General features: G+C 40.8%; 1 protein-coding gene across 2 annotated transcripts in view; it reads left to right on the top strand.

The window, feature by feature from the left end:
- Positions 1 to 17,366, top strand: part of MED13L (mediator complex subunit 13L) — a 99,841-nt gene that overhangs the window by 52,581 nt on the left and 29,894 nt on the right. The window contains exons 5-14 of one of the 2 annotated variants that reach the window (XM_042441639.1): positions 1,641 to 1,786; positions 2,887 to 3,081; positions 3,745 to 3,930; positions 5,786 to 5,951; positions 6,851 to 6,955; positions 8,032 to 8,760; positions 11,206 to 11,428; positions 12,591 to 12,696; positions 13,010 to 13,134; positions 14,214 to 14,313. In XM_042441639.1, coding sequence (XP_042297573.1) covers positions 1,641 to 1,786; positions 2,887 to 3,081; positions 3,745 to 3,930; positions 5,786 to 5,951; positions 6,851 to 6,955; positions 8,032 to 8,760; positions 11,206 to 11,428; positions 12,591 to 12,696; positions 13,010 to 13,134; positions 14,214 to 14,313 — 2,081 coding nt within the window. The remainder of the gene's footprint in view (positions 1 to 1,640; positions 1,787 to 2,886; positions 3,082 to 3,744; positions 3,931 to 5,785; positions 5,952 to 6,850; positions 6,956 to 8,031; positions 8,761 to 11,205; positions 11,429 to 12,590; positions 12,697 to 13,009; positions 13,135 to 14,213; positions 14,314 to 17,366) is intronic. The other variant, XM_042441640.1, reaches the window with a different exon arrangement.

Here is a 17,366-nt window from a genome sequence, read left to right as displayed (position 1 = left end):
TATCCCATAGTTCCTCTGGAGAGAGCTTTGGTTTCCTACTAAATTCGCATTGCCAGAAGCATCCCCCATTGATTTCTGTGGGCTCTCTTAGGAGACATGAAGCGGGGATGCTGCCCTGGAAAACCTATCCCATAGTTCCTCTGGAGAGAGCTTTGGTTTCCTACTAAATTCGGAGGGAAAATGTATATAAGGCTGACAGCGCTTATGACGTTTGATCGTTTAAGCGCCTTGATTGGTTCATTTAAAAAAAAACCCGCCAAAAATACATCATTTCACAAACGGTCAATGAAATGGAAACGCTGACGAAAGTTAAATCGCTTCCAAATAATCCGGGTTAACGTTACGTCATTCTGACGTACTATTGATTGACAACTCCAAATAAGGTATGGAGGAGAAGAGTCGCTTTATTTTAACACCGATTTCATGCCAAGTGAGAACGCTTAATGAACGCTTGCAAGTAAAAAATTCGATTTAAATAAGCAGATGGGAACGATGAATAAAGCGATTCTGAAAGCGGGATAACAACTGTATTATTTTAATTCGATTTTATTAAAAACGTTTTATTTTAATTCGTATCAAATCCTAAGTGGGAACAAGCTCTCAGACATGTTATGGGCTGACAGCAGTTTGGTTCACACACAGATTACTTTGAGGGATGCATATTTACTGAGGGGTGTTGCCTTGCCTGTCCTTTATGCCCGTTTCTCGCCCGTTTAAGGACTCTTGAAGGTACTTTTGGATATTTCTAAACAGGAGATTAATAGCAGGATCCCAACCAATATATATGCAGCCCTGAAATGCTACAGCTGTACAGTATTATTTTGGGTAGCCTCAAAACAGTGTGAGCACAAAGACGGCTTGCTGGAGGTACTTGGAATTCCAGTCTAAAACATTTGCGGAAGATAGGCCTAGAAAGTCAATCTTCCCTTGCCTGATCAGCCACCAGTTTCCAATGGCTTTTGTCACTGATTCTATCTCAGCTTAAGGGAACTGGATATCAGGGAACTTCTCTTGGGATACGGGAATCACAAGCACCTTGGCACTCTGGTGAAATGGTGAAGCTGGAGACACCAGATGCCTGCAGCAAAATCCCCAACTGCTAAAGATGGGCTTGAATGCTTTGGGGCGAAAACTTCCTTTTTTCAAAAATGTAACGCAGAAGGTTGATAGGAAGAGCATGGTTATTTGAAGGTGCTTTTAATGAATGGGTCAAGGTGTTTGTTCCCCATTCTGTGGCTTGCCTAACTTTTCCTGTGAATATGTAGATGCTTTGATTGTAGTCAGAAAGTGAACACATTTTTCATGTCGTTCTGTATTGTAGTTTATTGCAAAGCACAAGCTTTGGCATGTGATGTGTTCTCTAAATGTGTGATGCTCTGCTTAGTATACAGACTCTTTCTGCTATCTTTTTCCTTTTTTCTTTCTTTCCTATACCTGCTGATCTTGAGAGAGAGCTTGATATTGATATATACATTTTTTTGCTACTTTCATTGGGGGTGAAAATGTAGGTATGGCCACACATACACATTATGTATTACAAATGCTGTTTTAGTGAGCCCCTTAAACTGTCAAATACTCAGATCTCTGAAGGATTGAAGTCATTATTAAATGGGTTGTTATCTTCTTTTCTCCTCCCCCAGTGAGCATTTGTCCTGTGCCTTCACATTTTTCCTTCATGGGGAAAGTAATGTGTGTACAAGTGTGGAGATTGCCCAGCACCTGCCAATATATCTAATAAGCGAGGAGCACCTCCGCATGGCTCAGGTTTCCCCGGTGCCATTTCAAGGTAGGATTGTTTGCATTTCCATGTACTATCCATGTTAGCAGTGGGAACAAAGTGGGACCACTGGTCCAATTTTGGAGCCCCAAGAATCACTGCCACCATTCTTTTAATGAGTGGGTGTGCCATCATTCCTGTTGTGTGCCTTCAAGTTTTTTCCAATGTACAGCAATCGTAAGGTATCATGGCATTTTCTTGGCAAGATTTGTTCAGAGTGGGTGTGTCTTTGCCTTCCTCTGAGATTGAGAGAGGTAGGACCTTATCGCACACAGAAACATAAACGTTCTAGGGACGGGAGGAGGACTCTCGTGTGCGCGCGCGGCCTCCCAAAAACGGATTTTATCGCACACGCAAAAGTCCTCCAAGAGGCCCCGTTCCGTCCCCCGTCGCGCACCCGTTCGCGTCCAGTCCTGACAAGCGCCATTTTTTGCCGACGGAAGGTAATCCGTCAGGCAAAAATCACTACATTGGCTTTCAGCCTCAACATGAGCTCACAGCAATTACTCCAACCGCCTATAGATAGAGTTGTGCTGTATAATCCTCAGGATGTTTAGTCAGAAATCTTTCCATTGTTTTCAGTGGGTCTTACTCCAAGGGAACTTTGAACAAGATTGCAACCCAAACCACAGAACCATAGAGTTGGAAGGGATCCCAAGAGCCATTTAATCCAGTCTCTTCCAGTGCAGAAATCCACAGCTAATGCATTCCTGACATGTGACCATCCTACCCCTGTTTTTTGAGGAGTGGCAATGTTTATTTAATTTTAAAAATCTCTCTCTCTCTCTTTCTATTTATTTTATATCCTGTCTTTCTTCTAACACCTAAGCCCAAGCAAAAATTAAAAATAAAGTATAGCTGAAAACAATGATAAAAATAACTTTAAAACTATTAAATCAACTGTCCTGTTAAAACACCACTTAAAACAGTATAGTATGAGAGCTGTGTACTGTGCTACTGTACTAGGACTCCAGGAGGCAAAAGTTGAATTGCCCATTCAGCTATCACTTGGAAAGGACTTGAAGGCACACAACAACAACATGTTGATGCTGCATACTAATGAATGGTCAGGAGTTTTATTATTATTATTTTGTTTTTCTTTTTATCAGTGCTGATAAGCCCATATGGTTTGAGTGGTACTTTAACAGGGCAAGCATACAAGATGTCAGATCCAGCAACCCAGAAACTAATTGAGGAGTGGCAATATTTTTACCCAATGGTGCTGAAGAAGAAAGAGAGCTTGAAGGAAGAAAAGGAACTGGGATACGACGATGATTTTCCGGTGGCAGTAGAAGTCATAGTTGGTGAGGTTCAGTATTTCACTTGAAAAAGATCTTGCCTTTTTGCCTCTCCAGTTAAAATTTGAGAACCTACAATCATGATAACCAAGAATCTCTTTTTACTGTGGATCTATTCATAGTAGAGTGCCTGGGGAAAATAGCTTATTTTAAGAAGATGCTCTCTTTTTCTCACAATTTGTGACAGTTTCATGCTCTTTGTGTTTCCTGATAATAGTTATAAAAACAATGGGCTGAGGCCTTGCTTTGAGGAGACATAGCACAACTTTACGCTTGGTTGCAGTAAGCCAGTATGTCACAGAATTATGGTGTTGCACAGCCAAATGTGCATTGTGTATTGATGAGCCTCACACAACTGTGCAATCTATATACAAGGGTTCAGTGATACACAGTGGAACAACATGCACATTTCTGTTTTCATACCCTTCAACTGAATGTTATGACTTGGCCAAAAATGTCCATCCAATTACGTAACACAACATATGCATGCGTAAGACACCAACATTATGCCAGCGAGCTATTTCAAATATACAATCAATACCTTTGTTACGTAGTTATGTAGTACAGTAACACAAATAAAATATTGCTCCTGTTAATGAATTAGAAATATTAAAATGAACACACAGCCGTTTCCTGATTCTTCTTTCTTCTTTACTTCCCTCTTAACAGGTGGTGTCCGAATGGTGTATCCTTCAGCTTTTGTTCTCATTGCTCAAAATGACATTCCTGTCTCTCTGAGCACTTCTGCACCTGGAGCCCACAACAACATGGTACAGCAGGGAACCGGAAACATGAAAGATGCCAGCTGTGGAATGTTACTTACACCACCTATCTCTCCAGAGCAGACAGTCATAGGTGAGCAAAGCACCGGAATGGGGAATGGGGAAATCCCATCCTTTGCATGCCTCCCACTGCACCTTAAAAGCCTGCTCCAGAGGACTAAGAATCTCTCCAAAGGAGGCTTCTATCACTGGAGACAGGAGCAGCGAGGAGGGGTTGAAAATCCAAACACTGCCTGACACAAAATCCCAACGCATGTTGACTTTAGGCCTTTCTTTCTAGCCTTCAGCTGCAGCTACTTGGAAAGACCACTCAGCTTTCCACATTTTTAATGGTTACTGGATCGAAAGTGAGTTTAATAGCCAAAAGAGGAGACAGAGTGAACGTTTCCAGCATAAGTATCCAGTTAAAAAATGTAAATAGAAAGCCTCAAATATACCTTTGAATGTGACGGTGTCTATGTATTTAGGAATATGTTCATAAACAATATTAATTTTATGGATATTCTTAGTAACGTGAAGCTGCTTTCTGTATGCAATCTTAGGACCAGCAACATGCATGGGTAAAACTACTCATGTGATTGTGTTGAATTCATACAGTGTTTTAAAGGTGAGAGACAGTGGGTGGTATTGCTGGACGAATGTTTCCCCTATTTGCCGTGATTTGTATTGATATCTCTCCCCCCTCCACCATCTTGTTTCTTCTGGTAGAATTGATTCTGGTTGATAAGCAAGGAGGTGTCTTCCAATGGATTCTGTGTGGATGGCTTTTCACTATTTATTTAAAAACAGAATATGTGCACGTTCCATAAGAGATATGTTAAGATTTAAGACTGGGTGAATGGATCAGTCAATACAGTTAGTGATAGGACTGGTAAAGCCTAAGAAATCATTATACTAGACAGTTGTTTCTTCAGTCCTTTGTGAAGAAGTGCTGTCTCCAGTTGTGATGTTAACACCCAGGAATTTGAAATACTGTACTTCTTTCCTGCAGAATATTCCATAGAGATTATTGAAAATGCATCTGCAGAGACACTTAATGGGCATTTCAACCATGACTTATAGATAGCTAATATGACTGAAAGTGCCCGTTGTGAAGAGAGGCTGTGTGCTGACAGTAGCGTAGCAAGAAGTGGGTGAGAGCAAGGTTCATTGTTCAGCTTGGTGTGCAGCCATGTGAAGCTGCTAGAAATAATGGCAAAACCTCTGATACAGAAGTCCTTTTACAGCAGGGGTAGTTCTCAATGAAACCCACTTTAGTTTTGGCTCTTTTCAGCGGTTTAAGGGATTTTGGGTCATTGCAGACATGAGAACAAGGAGTTCTGTAAACATGTTTGACTTTGTTGAGAATTAATACTACTACTGTCTTTTTCAGCTTAAGTACAGTCTCCGACAAAAAAGTACAAAGCAAAGCAAACTAAAAGCTCCCTCTGCTGTCTCAGTTGACATTTAGATCTACAGCTATACTTTGCCTTACAGTTGCTTTACCAGCAGCCTTCATAATGCGCAACAGAACTGTGACTGGGGCCACCGACAACTGTTTTAATTATTTTTCTTTATTTAACTTTTGTGCCACAATAAAAATATTTTGGTTACATATCTGGTAACACAACAAAATGGGGAAAAGTTGAATGAGTTGTGGTTTGAATACTTCTGCAAGGCAGTGTAGATTGAACAGAAGTAATGCATTATTGTCCTTGCAGGTTCTCTTTCTGGTAGCTGCTAAACTGGTCAAATTCTGCTGTCTTTGATACAGTCTACTGATTCTATCCCTGCCGCCGGGTTTGTGATAAATTCAAATAGAAAGTTCTGAGATGGTGTCTTTTTGGAGGGATGCAGATAGCAAACATCCAAAGAGCATTCCCCTCCCCCCCCTCGGCAAATAACTTTTTGGGTTGCTCTTTCCTATGGTGTTGACCATTATCTTTCAGGTGAAAGTGGAGGCATTCCTAGCACGGTTGGCCATACAGTGCCAGCGCCAGATGGGACGGTCACTGTGCAGAGTCCAAAGAAATCAGAGAAGATTCCTCCAAAATTGCAGAATCATATGGTTAACAAGGTTTGGAAGGAATGTATCCTCAACAGGTCACAGTCCAAGTAAGAGAATAGTTCTGCCTGAACCCACTGCTAGGAGCTTCAGCAGGCATCCCATTCACACAATTACTGCCTAGGCCATGCTTTTTTTACTTGTATTTTAATAGTTTTCAGAATGAAATGCATAGGTATTGACTCTTGTTACTGGGAAGGCAAGCATTTGGGTCAGTTCTGGAGCAGATTTGAAGCAATCACTTGAGTTGGTGGAGGGCTTAAATAGAGGATATATGAAGAGAGTTTACTTAGGATTTTGTTAGACAAGTTCAGTAATTAGACAGCTTCCTTTTCCTTAATGCAGGGAAGAATTGCCCACTTTTTTTACTGTCCAGGGCCCCCCAGAATCGAACCCCCTGGGATGGGAAGGGTCCACCGTACAGGTATCCTGTGAGAGAAAGTTGACACTTGACACTCAAAAAGTGTAGATGTACCATTATGATTTTAAGTATTTAAATGCATTTCTGTCTGTTATATTGTTTGGGATAGTTTCAATTCCTATCCTTGAACTTTCATCCTCAATTGAAATGTGGTATGTTTTGAATGGGATGTCATTTCCTGTAAAGAAGAAAAAAGGCCCACGACTTAGAAGTTTCCCATGGTCCAGCAGGCTGATCAGAAAACCATTGTGGCTCAGATTATCTTTGCCTAGCCACAGTCTTCTCTGGAAATGATGAAGCCGAATAGTACCATAGATGCTTTAGTCATATCATGTGTATTACAAACAAATTTGCAGGCCTGGCGATGTAAAAATATGCAGCCAAGGAAAAGAGAAGTTGCACATTTTAATGGATGTACATCACTTAACTAGAAATCATTTATCAGTGTCCACTTGCCCTCTTTAGTTTATGAGATCATATGAGGTTTCCTAGCACACTGACACTTTTAAATATTTTTCTTTCTATCAGAAGGGCTCAGATTACTGCGAGAAATGCGGAGAAAAAAGCCCCTATCAACTGTACTTCTTGGGATTTTGTTGATCCTATCCAAAGAGTTCGCTGCTCTTGCTCTAGGTCAGTAGAATAATTTCAGTAATGTTTTCATATCTTTATTTGTATTATTGGTGGGGAGAGCTTTTGAAGATATTTAGTAAATAGCTGTAAAACATGTTTTCGAGTGTCAAGAAACTTTGGTGAGAAGAATCCTGGACTGAGGACTTCAGGACCTATTCTGCACAAAATTCACATAAGACTGTTTTACTCAGAAAACAGAGTTTTCTGTGTAGGACACAATGTATTTTGTGCAGAAAATGATAGCACAGTGGTCTCCTGAATCCACAAGGGTTTGATTCCAGGACACCCCCCCCCCCCAAGTGAATACCCAAATCCATAGATGCTCAGATCCCATTAAATACAATGACCAGTCTCCCTTATATAAAAATGGCAAAGTCTGGGTTTATGTTTTGGCTTGAAAATATTTTCATATATATATATATATATATATATATATATATGAAAATATTTTCAAGCCATGGATGCTTGAATCTATGAATAAGGAATCAGTGGATACAGAAGGCCAACAGTACTATAAAGCAATATTATTTTCTATAAAAAAAAAGGTTTTAATTGGGGATTTGTTTTGCACAAAATTTGCACGTTGGTAATTTGCATAGAAAACAATTTTCTATGCAGGAAATGATACTAGAAATGTTGTTTTCTGCACAACAAACCTATGTGCCAGTTTTTCACAGAGTAAGTCCTGAATTGTGAATAGGCAGACTTACTGAGTCTATGTAGACCCTGTATGAATGGGAACAGGGACAAGGTTAGGGATCCTCCTTCTCTCCTGAGACTGGTAGGTATAGCAAATGGCATGGCAGGTATCAACTCTCCTCTGTTTCTCTTGTATTTCTTTGACTACCTGTTCAATGGGGAAGTCTCTAACTGTGCGTGGGCTGTATGATGTCAAAGGGCTTGACCACACTCCTGAGGTCATGGGTATGATCACACTCTCTGATTCCCTGCTATAGTTACTATAGTTGCAAGGTCCATTTTAAATTAGATAAAGAGGAGAAATAGAGATAGATCAGCAGATGATCTGACCCTTTGCACTCTTTACTTGATAAATTCTTCCTCTTTCTCTTTTCCAGGCATAGGTTCCTTAGGCAACGCTTTGGTTTGGGTTTCGGTCGACCATCATCATTATCACAATCTGGGATTGGCATGGGATCCTCCTCTTCTTCCACTTTGCTGCCATCTGCCTCTAAGCACAAAACCACAGAGAGGCAGGAGAAAGTGGAGAAATTTCAGAAGAGATCGCTACTACCGTTTCACCATCGGCCCTCTCTTACTGAAGAGCTCTGTATGGAACAGGCTCCACCGGGGCAGAAGATGGCCTTGGTGGGTATGGAGCCTTCCTTGGAAGCCCCTGGCAGCCGGAAATATGAGAAACAGCTCTCTCTACCACCACCACCTCACTCAACCAAACAAAAAAATTTGAATCCTGTGGATTCTCCCCATTCCCCCACATCCCCTCTGCCTCCCACTCTTAGTCCCCAGCCAAGAGGGCGGGAATCTGAGAGTTTAAACCCATCATCAGTTCCTGTGAATCCAGCCCTCTGCAACAGTGGATTAGAGCTCCAGCCACTGCCTAGCACAGAGGACAGGACAGTTCTTGGAGGACAGAGGCTACCTCTTATGGAAGAAGTCGGTGGTATGGTTTTGTATTGCGGGATTATACACAACCAAAAGTCACTGAGTATGTGGCAGGGATATACTCTTCCCTCCAGTGGAAATCCAGAGTTCAGGCCTCCGGAACTCCATTGTGAGAGATATGACACCAAGGTGGATATGGTATTTGAAAGCACTGCACTGAAAAGGTAAGAACAATCCCTAAGGGCTTGTTGACTGTCCCAAATGTTGCCATTTGGGTTTGGTCCAGGTGATGATGGTGGGTGGGACTGCCTCCATCCCTGAAAAAAAATTGCTGACAAATTCAACATATGTGGAAATGACTGAAAATGTCGTGTAAGAACCATATATAAAACACAGGACTGGACCGCTTGTGAGAGTTTCTGTAGATGGGACTTTTTAATAAAAAGTGTGAACATTTTATCAAAGGATGACAGCACAAGCGTAATGGGGGTGAGAATTTTGTTTTGGATCGTTTTTGATAATTTATCAGAATTCACAATTTGTTTATATTTGGGATAGAAAGAAATGGAGATTAAAACATTTGGCAAGTGCGAGAAATGGCAACTGACTTATTTGTCCATCTAGGAACCATATGAGTACTTAGCTGTCAGTGCTTATCTCCAGTTATGTACTTTGTCATGTTTGTGGTAATGCATTGTGTACTTTGTCTCAAAGGGCTCAAGGATGAGGAAAGCTGCTTTAAGTGCTTGTGAAACAATTGAAATAAAATACTACTTTTGCAGGGCATTGGTAGACCATGGGGAGAGACTATGAAGGTTTGGTTGTATTACATGGAATTTTGGAAAGTACTCAGCAAAGGGAAGAATCGTTTCCAAGATATGGTTATCTGTGTAGAGATTGTTGTGGTGAAATGTACCATTTTTTATATCATTGCTAGTGTAGTTATCAGTGTTGATGCCTTTTAATAGAACTGGAGAAGTTCCAAAAGGAACTTACTGGGTGGCAACAGTAGTGGGATGGTGACACTGATGGAGTGTCTCTTAGAAACCATAGTGGTGGCACTTTAGCTAACACTTGTTAGTACTGCACAGAAGAAGGCACTGGCTAACCACTTCTAACCGTCTTTTACTTTGAAAACCAAAATGAAGCAAGAACGACAAAGCCTATCTCCCACTTTGATGGCTGCTGCAGGGTTCAACATTTACTTGACATAGTCAAAGCAATTTCATCACAGATGTCGTCACTGAATAATTGTATGGAATGTTCAAGGAGAGTTATATTGTTGAGCCTTGTGAGCATTCAAAACATTTGCCTCCTTTGAGGATATGTTGTGACTGCCTGTCTACAAACTTAGAATGGCAACAGAGGATGTTCAGAGTCAGAGTGTCTTGTACCAGTGTTTTGTCTCTAAGGTTGAAAGGAGACATTTCAGAGATTCCAATCTGCCATTGCCTTCTCCACCTCCTCCTTAGTCAGATATGCTTAGTAATACAAAAGTGGATGACAAGCCATACTATACATTTCCCACTCTGAGTTACCTTTTTGCTGGGGGAGTTAGAGTACAGTCATATCATGGTAACTGGGGACAGAGGCAGCAGCAAAGGAGAAGCAGCAGCACCGATTCTAGGTAGCAGCCATGCCTACCTCAAATGAGGAGTAGATTTTGCTTAAGATGTTGATGTCAACCTGCAGGCCCACCTGTTAGGTCCCCATGAAAGAGAGGTGGAGATTGGTTGTCGCCAGTCTGTTTCAGGATTTTGTGTGTGTATGTGACTTCAAGTTGCTTGTCGACTTAGAATCATAGAGTTGGAAGGGACCACAAGGGCCATCTAGTCCAACCCCCTGCCATGCAGGAACTCTCAGTCAGCATCCCCGATAGATGGCCATCCAGCCTCTGTTTAAAGACCTGCAAGGAGGGAGACTCTCTCTGAGGAAGTGTTTTCCACTGTCGAACAGCCCTTACTGTCAGGAAGTTCTTCCTAATGTTGAGCTGGAATCTCTTTTCCTGGAGCTTGCATCCATTGCTCCATTGGGTCCTGTTCTCTGGAGCAGCAGAAAACAAGCTTGCTCCCTCCTCAATATGACGTCCCTTCAAATATTTAAACAAGGCTGTCATATCACCTCTTAGCCTTCTCTTCTCCAGACTAAACATCCCCAGCTCCCTAAGGTGTTCCTCATAGGGCTTTATGGTTTCAAGACCCTTCACCATTCTAGTTGCCCTCCTTTGGACATTTATGGTGACCTACATGAACTTCATAGCAATAGCATTTATATTTCTGTACCACTTCATAGATGCTTTGATATACTGTAATGTTTTTTTGATATACTTCACTTGCAGATGCTTTGATATACTGTAATGTTTCTGGCTCTTGAAGGGATTTTGATTATTTGTGATGTGCCATTAAGATTCTAGTCTTTGAGTGGCTGGCTGCGAAAGTACAAATCAGCTAGAGGATGCTTATTGCTAGTACAAGCGAAAAACTTTATGGTTGGCCCTCTGCATTTGTGGCTTTGACTTATGCGGAAAGGATTGTGCACAGATTTGATTGATATATTCTCTCTGGGAAGGTGGATTCTATTGGCTGTGTTTATGTGAGAAGAATAATACCTCTATCTACAAGACAGGTTTTACTGAATGTTTCCACTGTTTCTTAATTTTTTCCCTCTAGGCTCTTAGCACAACCTAATAAAAGATTTAAAATTTTGGGAGAAACCTCCTCTGGGCCATCAATGAATTATTTTGACCCATTCCCTCTACTACGGCGGCCTGGTGAATGTTTGGGAGATGTCAGTGATCCTTACACGTTTCAGGATGGGGACATCAAATACAGCTTCACTGGAACTAGAAAGTGTAAACTTGGAATTGATAGAGAATTGCTGAAGAAGAATAAGGTATCATTGCCAAATCAGAGCACTATTCTTCCTCCCCCCCCTTTTTTTTTTTGTATGAAAGCATCTCATCTGGTTTACTTACATCCAGGGGCTTGATGTAGCTTAAATTTCATCTCAGGCTGTCACCTGCATTGGATTTGAGGCTACTATCCTATTCAAACCTACTTGAGAGTGTGATTGAACAGATGTGCATAGGATTGGGCTATAAGGCAGAAAATCAAATGGACTTTAATTGATAAAGTTTAGAACTCTTTATGCACTTTACCTGTGAGTGGGCTTTATTGAACGCAGTAGGACTCATTTTTGTCTAAACGTGTGCATTAAAGCATACAGTAAGTACATTTACTTTGTAAAAATACATTGGAAGGAGGAACAAAAGCTTCTTTAAATAATTACTTCTTTTCTTCAGACTGCGGTCCTCTGCTGAGAGGGACTCTGGATCTCTGCCTCAAATTTCTGCATTTGTGGCACCACTAGGCAAGTGACTTGAGGAAGGGAGTTCCACAGACAGGATACCACTAAAGAGAAGCCATAGATCATGGGACATAATGTGGTGTGGGCTGCATATGGTCCCTGGACCCCAGTTTCGTGGTCCCTGAAGCCTCCCAACAATAATGAAGCTCTCATTTTCCAATTACCCTACACCACAAGAAAGCCATGATACCTCTACATTTTGCATTTGTCTGAGTACCTCTCTTTTCAGTCGTGATCTCTGCTTTTCCTTAATATCAGGCTTAAAGCTATCTCTCACATGTCAGGTTTTTAGTACCTGGCATGGTGTAGTTAGTGGCTTAAACATTGGACCATGATCCTGGAGACCAGGGGTCAAATCCCAGCTTAACCGTGTAAACTCATTGGGTAACCTTAGGCAAGTTACACTCTCTCAGCCTCAGTGGAAGGTGATGGCAAACCTCCTCTCAAGAAACTTGCCAAAAAAATACCCATGATAGGCTTGCCTTATAGTCGCCATAACTTGGAAATGAGTTGAAGGCACGCAACAACAATATATATATATATATATATATATATATATATAGAGAGAGAGAGAGAGAGAGAGAGAGAGATATGCTCTCTTCTTTTTGTGTTGTACTGGCCACCTGTTCCACTTGCCTTTCTCACTTTTTACGCGCATAGTGGTTGATCAAATGCTCTGTGTTTGCAGTCAGAAGATGGAACTGGGACTAAGGAGATTTCTGTATCGGGTCATCCTACCACTGTGCCAGATGGAAAAGATGCAATGTCCATTTTCAGTTCAGCTCCTAAAACAGGTACGTGTCTATTGAATCCTCGATTTTCAATTGATTTTAAATCTATTTTTGTAAATGTTTTTAATTTGTTGTTTCTGGAAGCTACCTTGGGTCCCACCCTGGGAGAAAAGTAGCATAGAAATGAAGTAAATAAATAAATACCCCCATGTGCACCAATTTTCAGTTGAATTATTTTTAGTGGTTAACGTTGCAACATAGGGATGTTGTTTTCTGAGTGGTTTTCTTGTTACTCCTATTCTCGGAGAATGTGGCTTAATATCACTTGTGTATTTTGACCATTTCTAAAGTCCTTGATGATTTTTCCTCCCCCCAGACACACGGCAAGATAATGGTGCAAGTAGGGCTGGTTCTAGTAGCCTCATGCAAGTTACAGACTTGGCTCCCTCGCTACATGATTTAGACAACCTCTTTGATAATTCTGATGAAGATGAGTCTGGAGTAAGTGTGTGATGAATTAAGATACACCATATGTGCATAGTATCATTTGATCTTTGAAATAATGTCTGCTACCTCCAAGACCGAGGACTGAGGAGGTCTCAGGCTTTTCTTCTGCTTTCTTTGATTTGGTCCAGAGGGGGATGTTTGTGGTGAAAGGTGTCAAAACTGTTGTAGTTCCATTTCTAATGATGTTGCTCATGAAATTGGAAGCTTTACTTTGTGCTTGGTACACAAACATTACATTACATTAACTATAAAGGCACATAGACCTTGTTAATGGTTTCCTACTCTTCTCCTACCCTTGGATATGAGAGAGGGACCCTAGATTTCACTAACTTTCTTGTAGTTGCCACCACCCACCATTGGGACTCACAAGATTCAGTGACTTAGTAAGAAGTCACTGAGGGTTCTAACTTGCCTCTTTTGTTATCTCTGACCTTGCAGGGGTTTTGCATTGAACCCAGCAACATGAGAGATCGTTGAGAAGAAAATCTGTTTAGAAAATCTGTTTATTCTAAGCAAGCAAGTTTTATATTAGCAAAGGCATCATACGTGAAGTCTCTTTCCTTTAGGCGCAACATGGAAAGTTAGAACATTATTAAACCGTCTTAAATCTCATTCAGCCAAAATCCCCCAAAGAAACATAAACCCTAATATGATGATTACACGTTCTACTCACAATGCATTTAGCAATCTGGGTCTTCAGGTGTTCAGCAGGTCATCTCATTGGATGATTGTCTCTTATGACTGTCCGCAGATCTTATGTGATGCTGTCCCTAAATAGAATCCAACTCTAATGTTATTAATCCTTGGAAGTGTGGCAATTCCCCCACAGTTGTTGCTCCAGATAACACCAGAGTGACATTATCATTAAACGGAGCTAGTCCTTACATCTGTTTAAACCAGAATAATAAAGAACTAATAAATGGCACAAAGTACATTTTCCATGGTTGTTTTTCAGTTAAAAGGCAAACTTTTGATTTTTTGAGTTCAAAATGGAATCAAAGATTTCTTTGCAAGAAGCAAGAGTCCTGAAGTTGCATTATGAGTTAACTGCTGGCTTTTCTTCTTACATCTAGCTTGTCTCTCCTTTTCCCCATTCATCCAAAGTGCCTCCAGTGGGGACTGAAGAACGCTCTTTGGGCAAGGATGGCAGGACAGCAGTGCCCTATCCCCCAAGTAAGTAGCAGATGTGACCACATCATTGTTCTCAGGTAAAGTCATTGCTGTTATGGCCTTCTCTTACAGAATGAAAATATAAAACTGGAAAGCAAGATTTCTCTCCTACCTTAAAACTAGAAACTTACTATTTAAAACATAATGTTGGTCCATTTTTGTCCTCACACATTTTGTGTGTTGTGGGATATTTTTGTCTCCAGTGAGAATTCCAGCAAATAATCAGGGTTGGGGTGAGGTTCATCATTGTTGTTAGGATTAAGACTGAACATTCCCAAATAGAATTCAACTCCCACCCAACAAAGAAATTTCAAATAACCCCCAAAAGGGGCCAACCAATTGATAACCAAAAGGCATTAGTTCTGCTTTGTTGCATCAAGATTCCTTGAAAAACACCCTGGGACTTCGTTTGTCTCTTTACGTTACACTGGTTTAGACAAAACAGCAACAATAAAAAAAGAACAAACCAGTAGTAAATAGCATTGGGACAGTTTTTAAAAATCCTAGCTGTTTTTTGTTTGTAACTTCCCCAAACTACTACATGACAAGTAGCCAAAATTTTAATTAATGGGCATGCTGGGCAAGTGGCAGTGCCACAGAATGCCTAGATTGCAGGACTGCTTCTGTGTGGATTCTGCAACAAAATGTGGCTCTGGAGGACTACAAAGTCCTCCTTTAGGGCATTAGAGTTAAAATTGCCTTATAAATGGATAATTATTATGGTAATTGAAAGAGTAGGTAAAGTCAGAGAACGTATGGGTTGAGTGAAACTTTTGTACCACTGCCCATCTTTGGTGTTGTGATCCTCTTCTATCATCCCAGAGCGACAGGGAATGTAGCATCCCTTGAGATTTGCGGAAGTTCTTTCCCCTTGCCTCTTTCACATACTGTGTTTTAGAAATGTTTTATGTTCATTTGAAAATAGTATTCTGCATGATAACAACAGGCATCCTTGTAAATTACAAGTTCCTTGGCTTCAGCAAGCGAGATACTGTGACCACTGTGAGCTGAACTTTCCTTCTGCTGCAAATCATTGTTGAACGTTATCTCATTAACTCTGGCTGGTAATGAGAACAAATTGAGGGGAAAAACCATGGTGTCACAAGGATGAGGCAGAAAGTTTTATGGGCTCATAAAAGCAGTGCTGATTTACTCAAATTGAGAAGTATGAAGTACACAGAGATTGGATTTTGACAGTTTTAGTGGATCTATCGCTACTTAAAATATGCAAGGCTTTCTCAAGCATGACACGTATGAAAATGAATAACGATACTTGGTCAGTTCTGTGGGTTTATTTAATTGAACTGTTTTCTTCTTCTTTTAAAAATGACTCTGCATTGCAGACATTTGCTGGGGGAATAGCCTCCCTGGAGCAAATGGAATAATGTGGAGCAGCTTGGGAAGGGTTAAATGGATAAGGCTTGGCCTTTTCAGATGGTTTTTCTTGAGGAAGCAACTTCCATAAAAGGTTGACAAGAAGAGTAGAAATGTGGATATGCATGAGAAAGGTGCCAGATAGCCGGACAACAGACTCTGCTCCTCTACACAGATTGTGATGTACTAGAAGCTTAGTCTTTGAAATGTATTTCCCCACTGGATGCAAATTTGGTGCCTTCCCAAACCTTTTGCTACCAACAACAAGAGGAGTAGGTGAGAACATGAGGGTGCTGTACACCTTACAACCTGCAGGTATATCCTCAAGGAAATTCTGCCTCTAAGGTCTCAGTTGCCTCCATAGTCTTTGGCTGTTCCCAGATAATCTTTCTATTGTGCAATTGCCCTGCTTTATTTTCAGAATTTTACTTGGCATCTCTCCTATATCTTCCCATTCCTTTCCCACGTCTTTTGTTTTTCTGCCGAAGAATATGTCAAGGAGAAAAAGACAGAATATTTGCTCAGTGCCGTTTATGTGGTACCATGAGGGGTTCTTTATACGAAAGCTTCCTGAATGTATTACAGAAACTGCCTGTCCACAAAATGTTCATAGAGCAACTTGTAGCCCTACTGAATGTTTCCTGGCTTCTGGCCATAACTGTTAAATACAGTTAGCTTTATTTATTGACAGATTTATTTACTGGTTACAGCTGTGATATGGCTGGATTCTGGCAGTGTAGGCACCTCTGGTACTCTCACATCATGGTTCTTTCCAATGCATTTGCTTTAGACTGTTGTCTTGGTAGCATCCTGGTGTCTTGCTGTGCCTTCAGGATTTGAGGATCCTGGATTGGAGACTGCCAACAAATACCAGGTGCTGTAGGCTATATTTCAGAGGGAGGCAAACAACCTCTGAGTATTTCTTGCCCAAGAAAAGCCTATCAGATTCATGGATCAAATAAGTCGATAGGCAGTGTGAAGGCACATATGCACGGACAACAGTGAGTGTTTAAGACATTCCTTAGTTTTTGTCTAGCCTGTCACAAATATGGCCAGAATGAGATTCCCAGGATTGCTGTAATTCAGAAACTTGAAGGCACACAACAATGACAACAACAACCCTTGACTAAATCTGGATCCAGCTCACTGTTTCATAGGCAACACAAAATAAGGTTGCAGTACACTATAAAACATGATGGAAAGTTACAAAATCTTGCTTGCAAGGTTATTATCTGAACAAACTAGTGCATAACTGGAGAAAGAGCAAGAGAGCAAGCAAACAAGGAAGCTATAGATAATGAAGATAAAATCTAAGCAAATTAAAATAAAATCTAAGAAGGTCTGAGAAGAAAGGCCGTAAAGAGTGAATGGGAATGAATCTTTATCTTTTCCCGCTGTTTATTATCTTGTAATGACCAGTAGGTGGATTATTTAGTGAATTGTGAATTCATAAGCTGTGTTGGAAAATAAACTGTACAGACCCACAGCAAGACATCACAGACTTGGTTGAGAGATGAACCTAAACAGATTCTTGGCACACCTTACTTCAACACCACTCTGTTCAGTGGAAGAAGGCAATATGTAGATTGAACGTAAATTACAATTCTTATTTATAAATGCAGTTGTTCCAGCTGGAGTATAGAGGTAGAAGTGTAAAACCATGTTAGCTCCTGCTACTGTAG

Source organism: Sceloporus undulatus, chromosome 10 (genome assembly GCF_019175285.1).
Source record: "Sceloporus undulatus isolate JIND9_A2432 ecotype Alabama chromosome 10, SceUnd_v1.1, whole genome shotgun sequence".
NCBI classification, from domain to species: Eukaryota; Metazoa; Chordata; class Lepidosauria; order Squamata; family Phrynosomatidae; genus Sceloporus; species Sceloporus undulatus.
The sequence above is the reverse complement of the archived record's forward strand: the minus strand, read 5'-3'. Positions and strand labels throughout refer to the sequence as shown.